The sequence below is a fragment of the Centrocercus urophasianus genome, unplaced genomic scaffold (genome assembly GCF_019232065.1).
Source record: "Centrocercus urophasianus isolate 14NV4802_14NV808 unplaced genomic scaffold, USGS_Curo_1.0 seq_41, whole genome shotgun sequence".
Lineage (NCBI taxonomy): Eukaryota > Metazoa > Chordata > Aves > Galliformes > Phasianidae > Centrocercus > Centrocercus urophasianus.
In genome coordinates, this window is record NW_024884989.1 from 1765606 (window position 1) to 1773942 (window position 8337).

An 8337-nucleotide genomic window follows, 5' to 3' on the forward strand; every position below is an offset into this window, starting at 1 on the left:
AAGAAGGGAAGCTGTGATGCTGTGCATCAGTGCACTGAGCTGCTATACTTGTCCAAAGTGCTTAAGGGGATCCCAACATCAGCCCTACTTGGGGAGATCTACATGCTGGAGGCATCAGCATGGCCACCAATATGTGAACCACCTCCTGCCCCTCTCCAAGCATTTACCCAGTGCTGGACACAAGCTTCCACCCATGCATGTGCTAACAGGCTCCTGAGCTGCTCTGTCCTTCCTGCCACGATGTTTTCCAGGCAGATGGTTCCAGGTCAGGGCTACCCAACACTTCTGCCAGCATGGGGGTGTGAAGGGCTGGGAATGAGCAGCTGAGGGCGAGGGGCCTTGCTGCATCACGGACGGATTATGGCAGCTTAACACATCCCTCAGAACCCAGCCGGCCTGGCTGCAGGGACAGCTCAGGGAGGCTGCTGGGGATCAGCAAAATTGCACAGCCCTGCACGGCCTGATGGTGGGCACCAAACCCCCAGCATCCATTTTCCAGAGGGATTCCAGGCTGCAAGGAGCTCCCACATCACCCTTGCATCCCCTGGGTCTGTGTCTGGCGTGCTGGGATGGCATCAGACCATTGCTCTACAACCAAGGGTGAGGCAACACGATGGAAATGGCTTTGCTGACTGATCGTGTTGCTTGCTTTGTCAGCACTCAGAAAAATGCAGCACACAAAAATGTGCCCTCCTCAGCACTGGGAGCAGCGACGGAGGCTCGTGGTTCACAGAAATACCCTGCCCTACACATCCGTGTTTAGGTGGTGTGATTCAGCAGCCCTGCATGTCACCCATCCCATCAACCTCATTGCTCTGAGCATCCCCAGGGGCGCGTCACACAGCTCAGGTCTGCTCCTCTGCAGCAGTCATGACCACAGCAGAGATACATGCATCCTTCCATGGCTGTTCCTGGGCTCTGCCTGCACCGGGATCCTCCTCCTCTGGAAGGCGTTTAGTGATCCCTCCGCAGCCCCATTTCTGCCCAGATCTTTTCTGATGAGCTCAGTGACACATCAACTGCCTGCCACCAGATAGACTTTCAACACCAATGGAAAGAACTGAGCCAGAACAGAGCTCTTGGGAAAGGGCTTTGGGTTTCTCTTGGTTACCAGAAAGCTGCAAGCTGCCCAAGAAACCCCAGAAGCTCCAGCTTTGCAGTGACTCTGCTGTGTGTTTCAGCTCCTGTAGAGCTGTGATCAAACCTTTGATGGGGAACAAAAGGAAGGAAGGGAAGGAAAGGAAGACCTTTCTGGCAGCTGTGACAGAAGTGACAGCTTTGTCTGATGCAAGGGAATGGGGAGTTTGTTATCCCTGAAACAACCTGACATGCTGGAAAACTGCTAAATGTGGGAGGAGGACCTTTGAGATTGGGTCAGTGTCAGCAGCCCTGTGCTGAACACCTCGAGGGTCTGTGCAGCCTGTGCTGCAGGCATGTCCAAGCACTGAGTCATGGTTTGCTCCTTGTGACGAGTCATCTTCGTATTTTTGATTCACAGACCTCTCTGTGCACAAAAGAGCAAACTGTCCTTGCCTGCTATAAAGCAGACGAGGTCTTAAAATGGAAGCCTCCCCAGACACCTGTGTTGAATTGGACTTCTGCAACAGGAAAGCCCATTCCCTTTTTGCCTTCTTCACCCAAACACCTGGGCTGCTGCTCTTTGGAAGCAAATCCTCCCCATCTCCAGGTGTCACTGCCATTTGCAGACACCCTTCTGCTGAACAGCAGGATGGGAAGGAGCAGCAGGGGCAGCAGGTGTGGCAGGGAGGTGCGGGGCAGCCCTCTCCAGTGAAGCTTACACACCCAGATGCAATTTCATTCCGGGGCAATTTTGGCAAACCTGCTCAATGAGGATAGAGATAACACTGCAAGAGAGAAGCTGGGCAAGTCACCATAGCCTGATGTGTGCAGAAACCCAACGTGGCAGCGCAGGGGTGTGACATGCAGGGAAGCCAAAAGCCCAGATGGACACAGGTGGGTAAAGCAGGGAGAAACAACAGGTAGAAACACACAGAGAGGTAACAGGGAGACAGGGAACCACCTCTCAGCTCTGCCTGCTCCTTGCAGCAGCCCCCAGGTACCTCCAGGTCGGGGTGCAGTAGAGGACTTGGGACAAACCAGTGCTGGGGAACCCTGGAGATGGAGAACCGCCCTGCAGAGTGGAAGAGGCACTGATGGGCACCTCCTATAGCCTCAGCTCCTGGGGTTAATGCAGTGCTGGGCAATGCAGAGCAGGCAGCAGAGGAGCACAGTGTGGAGTGGTGACTTGGGGTCCCCCCATCCCCTCCCCTCATGGATCAGCAGATTCCTCCCACATCTGCTGCATGCACAGGAACGCTTCGTGGAGTTCTGCTAAGGCGACGGTAAGGCAGGACGGGCTGCGCAGCGACTGCACACTTGTTTCCTAAGTGCTCCCTCTCCTGGGCTGTGGCCACACCATCCCAGGGAAAATCCAGTTTTTTTAGGCAAATCGGGGGTACTTCGGGCTGAGCAGCCTACAGAGCAGCGCTGGGACCTCCCCAGGGCTCCAGGCAAACCCAGATCTACAGGAGATTCACCAGCAGTGTTTTATACCTGGTTATTCTGCAGGCCAGAAGGGAAAGGCTGCGTCAGTGTTCCGTCTGCCTTCAGCTCCAGGGACCTTGGGAGTACAGGGGGTTTAAAAGGAAAAGAAGTAGCTTCCTTCAAAGAGTGGAAAGGTGGGGGATGAACCTGAGGGATGAGCAGAAGAGCTTTCTGCTGGGCTGCTGTGACTCAGATATGGCATTTTCTACATTCTAATAAGAGATGTCAAGTCATAGGTAATTTATTCATGGCAGGCTGATGCAGTTGCTATGGAGAGCATGATAGGAAGAAACTCTTTTAATGCATAGTCTATTGAGGAGGGAAGCATTTGTCAAAGATAAAACCTTGGTGAGAGGATAAAAGCAGCAAACAGCGATTAGGGACATTAAAAAAGAAAAAAAGGCATCTGAGGGCACTTCCACCACAGCTGTAATACTGTTCCAGGTTTGAGTGGACCTACCAGGACAGGGCATGGCGTTGTCCATCACAGCTCTTGGACCACAGGCATGGATGGACCAGCATCTTCTGAATGGGATCTGCGTGCTTCCTCTGAAACAACAGTGCGTGGTGAGCAAAAACCCCATGGACTGCCCAATGGATGGGCATTGCAGCCCCAAGGGAGCAATGAAATACTGTAGAGGCCAAGGCAGAGGGGCAGCCCTGGTGGCAGACGTGCCTTGGGAGCAGGAAGGCAGCTGATGGCACCGCCTGCTCCCCACAGCCTGCCTATCATTTGTATGGCCGTGTCGTGTAGCGGGGAATTCTCAGCGAGACTGGGAAGCCAGCCAGTGTTTTCCCTTGGAAACGCCTGCCTCCAATTATTCATAGAGGTAAAGAACTTAAACTGACTGAGCTGCTGATCCCAGCACCCAGCAGCCACCTCAGGCTGCTCTGCTCTCCCCTGAAATGATTGCATTCCCCCAGAAGCCCAGCTGGTGTCTGCCTGACCTGTTGATATGGGAATAGCTCAGTGCTGTCCACAGGGAAGACACCTGTGGCTGATTTTAACCTCCATAATAAAAGCCAAATGCATCCCTGGCTTTGCCTTGGTCATTTGTTTCTAAATGAAGCATCTCTCGCATAACTAATGGTCCCCACCTGCACCATATATCTTCCTGCTGCTTAAAGCAGACAGAGCTGGCAGCCTTTCCCCGTTCATAATGAGCACAGGGTGATGTTTGCCTGAAAGTAATTTCCCTGATACAGGTCAGGGTTGTAACCAAAATGAAGACTTCTCCCTGCAGAGAGTCTCACCACCAGAGCAGGGGCATTTCACATGCAGTAGCCTGCAGATGGATCTTGCACATTAGGGCTGAGGAAGGCAGAGGTTGCCCTTGGCAAACATAGAGGGTGAAATGTTTTGTGGAAGGAGCAGACCTGGAGGTCAGTGCTATCTGTGAGTGGGGGACCTTTGGGAGCAGTGTGTCATCACTAGGCACCGTCCCAAGCCCATGGGGCAGCAGAGCCCTTCTGGCAGCCCAGCACTGCAGGGAGCTGGGCACAGCACAGACTGCAGAGGGGGCAGGGCCCACATGCACTCTGCAGTCCCTTCCATGAGGATGTGGGGTATCACACCGCTTTGGTCTCTAAACTGCCTGAGCATCTTCTAACTGCCTTGGAACCTGTTCCATGCCAACCAACCACCAACAGCAGCAGTAGGCACAACCAGGGCATAGAATGCCCCAAGAAAATAGAAGCAGGAGGCTCTCAGGACTACAGCCCTTCCTGAGCATTTCTCCTCTGCACTGCTGAGCCGTGGGCTGGAAGGGCAGCTCCTAGGGTGACGGGGCAGCAGCTGCACCAGGAAGACCTGAACTCTCTGGGCCACGCAATGGCTGAAGCAACGGCCACTGTGGACAGTGAGGACCTCTCAGGCTATTTCAGCATGCAATACAGGCAGAATCTGCTGCTCTTGCTCAAGTAGGGAGCTCCTCCACTCCCTCCATCCGCTTGTTTCCTCCACCCCTGCAAGCTCCCATCCCTTATCTCCCCCACTCATCTCCTTACCTCCACCACTTCAGCCTCTCCTTGCACCTCCCTTCCTCAGCCCTGCAACCCCTCCTCACTGTCTCCATGGGATCCCCTCCGTAGAGCTTTCCACCCCGGTTCTGGGAGACTCGTGCTGTTGGACCAGCTCTGAGACAGGTCCTGGGTGGGGTGATGGGGCACAGCAAGCCAGCATCCTGCCAAGGTGCTGAGCCCAGCCAGTCACCACACTGAATGCTTCTGTGGCAGGAAACTCAAACTGACCGAGGAGGACTCTCTGTCTCCATTTATTCGCCTCCAGGAGAAGAAGAAAGAAGCCCAAGAGATGCAAAGGGTTCTGGAGGATAAGGAAGAGGTGAGAAAGGTGGAAGGGCTCTGGTCACGGCTGGGATGGCCCATGGCTTTTTGGAGGGTGGCAGTGAGCATGGACAGCCAAGCCTTGTCCCCTCTGTGCTTCCAGGCCTTCAGGGTGAGGATGGAGGACATCACCTGCAAGTGGAAGGAGCTCCGGGCCAAGGAGGCCGAGCTGAAGGCTCACATGAAGAAATCTGAGAGGACCCTAAAGGTACAGCTGCCCCTCTTCCGCCCATCCGACACAACGCTGAGATGCACGGCCAACTCCTCCCCTCCCCTGGGAAGAAGGACTGCAGAGGGAACTCCTCTCTGCATGGATCTCCCTTGAGCCCTGAGCTGCCTTCGCAGCTTTGTACCAGACTCAGAAGGCCCTGGGAGGGCCAGTGCAGCACCCAGCTCATCCTGCCCCACTGTGAACCCCAAGGGCTCCAGGCAACCCCCAGAAGGGCTCATACTGTCCCCACTGATTGAAAAGCAAAATGCCATCCTAGAGGCTTGTCTCCAACAGCAAAGTGCCGGTGCTAATGAGATGGCCTGATTAAGCAGAAAGGAAATGTGTTCCAGGGGAAAGACGACTTCTCACAGCACTTCTGCATGACACAGTTCCTTCTTCTCTTGCTTTCCTTTCCCTGTGTGCACATATATATGTGTGTGTCTTGATGGGGAAACACTGACAGGAAAATGATAAGATGCGAATCCAAGCTCTAAAGAAAGCTGGTAAAGAAAGGAAGATGAAGATGCAAAAGGAGAGTGAGCTCTTGAGAGCTAAGAAGGTACTGGAAGCCCTGAAAATTAAGCACCAGAAACTCAGTGTCAGAGTGCAGAACTACTCTATCTTTGAAACCTATCTGGAGGATGTGGTGAAGGTCTCACAGGTGAGTGTGGAAGGCAGCTCATGGCCTCAGGGAGGGCCTTACTTGGGCATTAAATCTAGAGAAGATAAGGTACATCCAGGAAAATCATAGCATTTGGTCAAGCCCAGAGGCCTCAGATGGGATGAGAAAAGGTTCCCTGTAACCAGGGTGAGCCAAGGGAATCAGAGTTAAAGGAAGAGAACCAGAAAAGGAGGGGAAGGCTTGGGAAAGCTAAAGGAAAACTATTAAAAAGGGAAAAGGCACAGGGATGAGTGGAATGGGGAACACTTTGAGTCACTGCTTCATATCACACTGATGGTGTGGGAGGAGTAAAATGCTGTCTGGAGATGGGAACCCAGGCTGTATCCTTTCAAGGAAGCCTGGGAATTATTCCATGCATCACTCCTCCTGGGATGCCAGTTGCCCCCTCCCAGGTCCAGGTAGATCAGCACAGGCAGTTGCATTTGTGCTTTTATTGGAGCGCTGCCCCCTTGGAGAAGAGGCGCAATGCCTCACCTTGCTTATGGCAGCTCTGGGAAGAGCACAACAAGAAGTTACCAGGGACGAGGCACTGCTCACAGCCCAACTTGGCTGGCAGTCCATTATAGAGGGAAGACATTCCAACTGGGGCAGGTGCTGCACCTCATGAACAGTGCAAGACTTACCATTATGATGGAGGGCTGGGATTACTAACCCCACTGTGCTGCAGTTTGAGGAGATCCAGGCAATCATTTGGCACTACAAGAGGTTAGTGAGGATGCGCAAGGCCCTGCTGCAAGCAGAACGTGGGCTTAAGGAAGCAAAGCAGAAAGCCAAGGAACTCAGCCAGCATGATGAAGATGAGAGCCTGCAGTACAACAGTGACCTGGATCAGCTTCAACTGCGTTCTCATCAGGCTCAAAGGGATGTTCTCACCAGGGTGAGGAAAGATGGGGCAGGCAGGGGAAGACCTCCCAGGCCTGGAATGAGTTGAGTCCCATCAGGCAGAACGGGAGAGTGGGAGGGTGGCAGCAGGATTCCCAGTTCCCAGAGGTCACAAATGGGGTGAAACCCACCAGAGCGAGGGCTGCAGGAGCCAGCGGAGAGATGAGAAACATGTGAAAACATGCCAAGCTGGACCACCTCCAGCAAGCACGTGATCTTCTCAGAAAACCAGTCAACTGTGGAAATTAATCTCCCCAAATCAGGGTCTCTAGTGCTAAGGCAGCATCTTTGCTGGGTCATGTCCACATGCTGCCTGTCTCCTCTCCTCTCAGCAGTGTCTCTGGGCTGACATGCAGAAAACAGCTGCCAAGAAAAGCCAGGAGCTGGGGACCATCAAGATGGCCATCCTTGGCCTCTTCCAGCATGTGAGCAAGCAGATGAAAAGAAGCCTGAATGTGCCAGTGGATGACAGCTACACACAGCTGAGCGTGGTAGGGCAAGCCAGACCACTTCTCCCTGCCCAGAAAGAGGAGCAGTAATGACCCTCAGCTGCCCAAAGGGAGGGGAGAGCCCAGGGAAACCAAGATGCCCAGCAGATACCAACGTTTTCACCTGAGTCCTCTCTTGGACAGAAGACATCAGGAAAACCTGGGTGTGGGTCCCTGCTGCAGGGTGACAAGGGGTGGGAGGCTGGCAGGTTGGGACAGGATGTGCGGGTCAGCCCATGGCCAAGGTCTGGATTCATTGACCCCTTGTCTTCCTAAAGGGCCAATAAGTTCTCCCCTGCCTCTTGCTCCCATCCCTACCGTGAGACACATTCCCCAGCACTCTGAGCTCTACCATCTCTCTTCCCTACCCTAGATTCAACAGTTTATCCAAGACCTCATGGACATCTTAATGGAAGTGAAAAGAAAGAGCATACAGATCCGTTAGCATGCAGTTATGCCTATGGGGCTGCGAGGAAGATGCCAAACTTGACCTGGTCTGCCAGCAAAGGCCCAGCAGCGTGGGAAGGGTGAGAAAAGGACAGAGAGCCCCACAGATGCTGTAGACTTTACTATAGGTTACGTCAGTGAAGTTTCATACCTTTCTTGCCCTTCTCTCCTGCACTGTCACTCGCACCTTCTCACACTATTAAAAACAATATGTTTTAAGATGGATCCGTTTCTTGGGGTGGTTGGCACCATTGGAACAGCTCCATCCCACAGCTTCATCCAAGCAGTGCCTTCTCTGGCAGATGGGATGCTGGTTGCAGAGTACAGCATCCCAGGATATAGGCTCAGATAGGGGTTCACGTCCACACCTGGACGTACCACTCAGTTTAAGCTGAGGTATTCAACAGGAACACCACAAAGGAGGGAGGACTGTCCTTCCAGAGAGCTTCAGAGATTTTCCTGCATCACCACACCCAGTGCCTATGGGAATGTGGATTTCCCTACGCAGCCACTCACTGTGTACCCAAACCCATCCCCCCTGCTGCTGTTAGAAGTGTTGACAGGTGAAGGATGAACCAGATGAATGAATCGCAGCAAGCATTTGCTTGTTCACTGTGAGTCCTAACATGATGAATACAGAAACAGAGGACTACTTTCACACTGGATTTCAGGTCTCAGCAGCAGAACATCACCCTGTGCAGCATCTCGGTGCGACGCAA

At 53.3% G+C, this 8337-nt stretch overlaps 1 protein-coding gene across 1 annotated transcript; it reads left to right on the forward strand.

Annotated features, from left to right (window-relative positions):
* The first annotated feature begins 4396 nt into the window (after positions 1-4396).
* CCDC42 (coiled-coil domain containing 42) lies at positions 4397-7616 on the forward strand. Its single transcript, XM_042833206.1, has 7 exons — positions 4397-4485; positions 4801-4906; positions 5012-5116; positions 5583-5780; positions 6469-6678; positions 7016-7174; positions 7545-7616. Exons 1-7 carry the CDS (start codon positions 4397-4399, stop codon positions 7614-7616), a joined length of 939 nt encoding a protein of 312 aa, XP_042689140.1.
* Positions 7617-8337: the final 721 nt, after the last annotated feature.

Bases quoted from the DNA above. Each gene is read 5' to 3' on its own strand.
- CCDC42 (XM_042833206.1), top strand. From the start codon at position 4,397: ATGGCTGAAGCAACGGCCACTGTGGACAGTGAGGACCTCTCAGGCTAT. The intron at 4,907-5,011 runs GTGAGAAAGGTG...CTGTGCTTCCAG, and splicing joins TTCTGGAGGATAAGGAAGAG to GCCTTCAGGGTGAGGATGGA. The intron at 6,679-7,015 runs GTGAGGAAAGAT...CTCTCCTCTCAG, and splicing joins AAAGGGATGTTCTCACCAGG to CAGTGTCTCTGGGCTGACAT.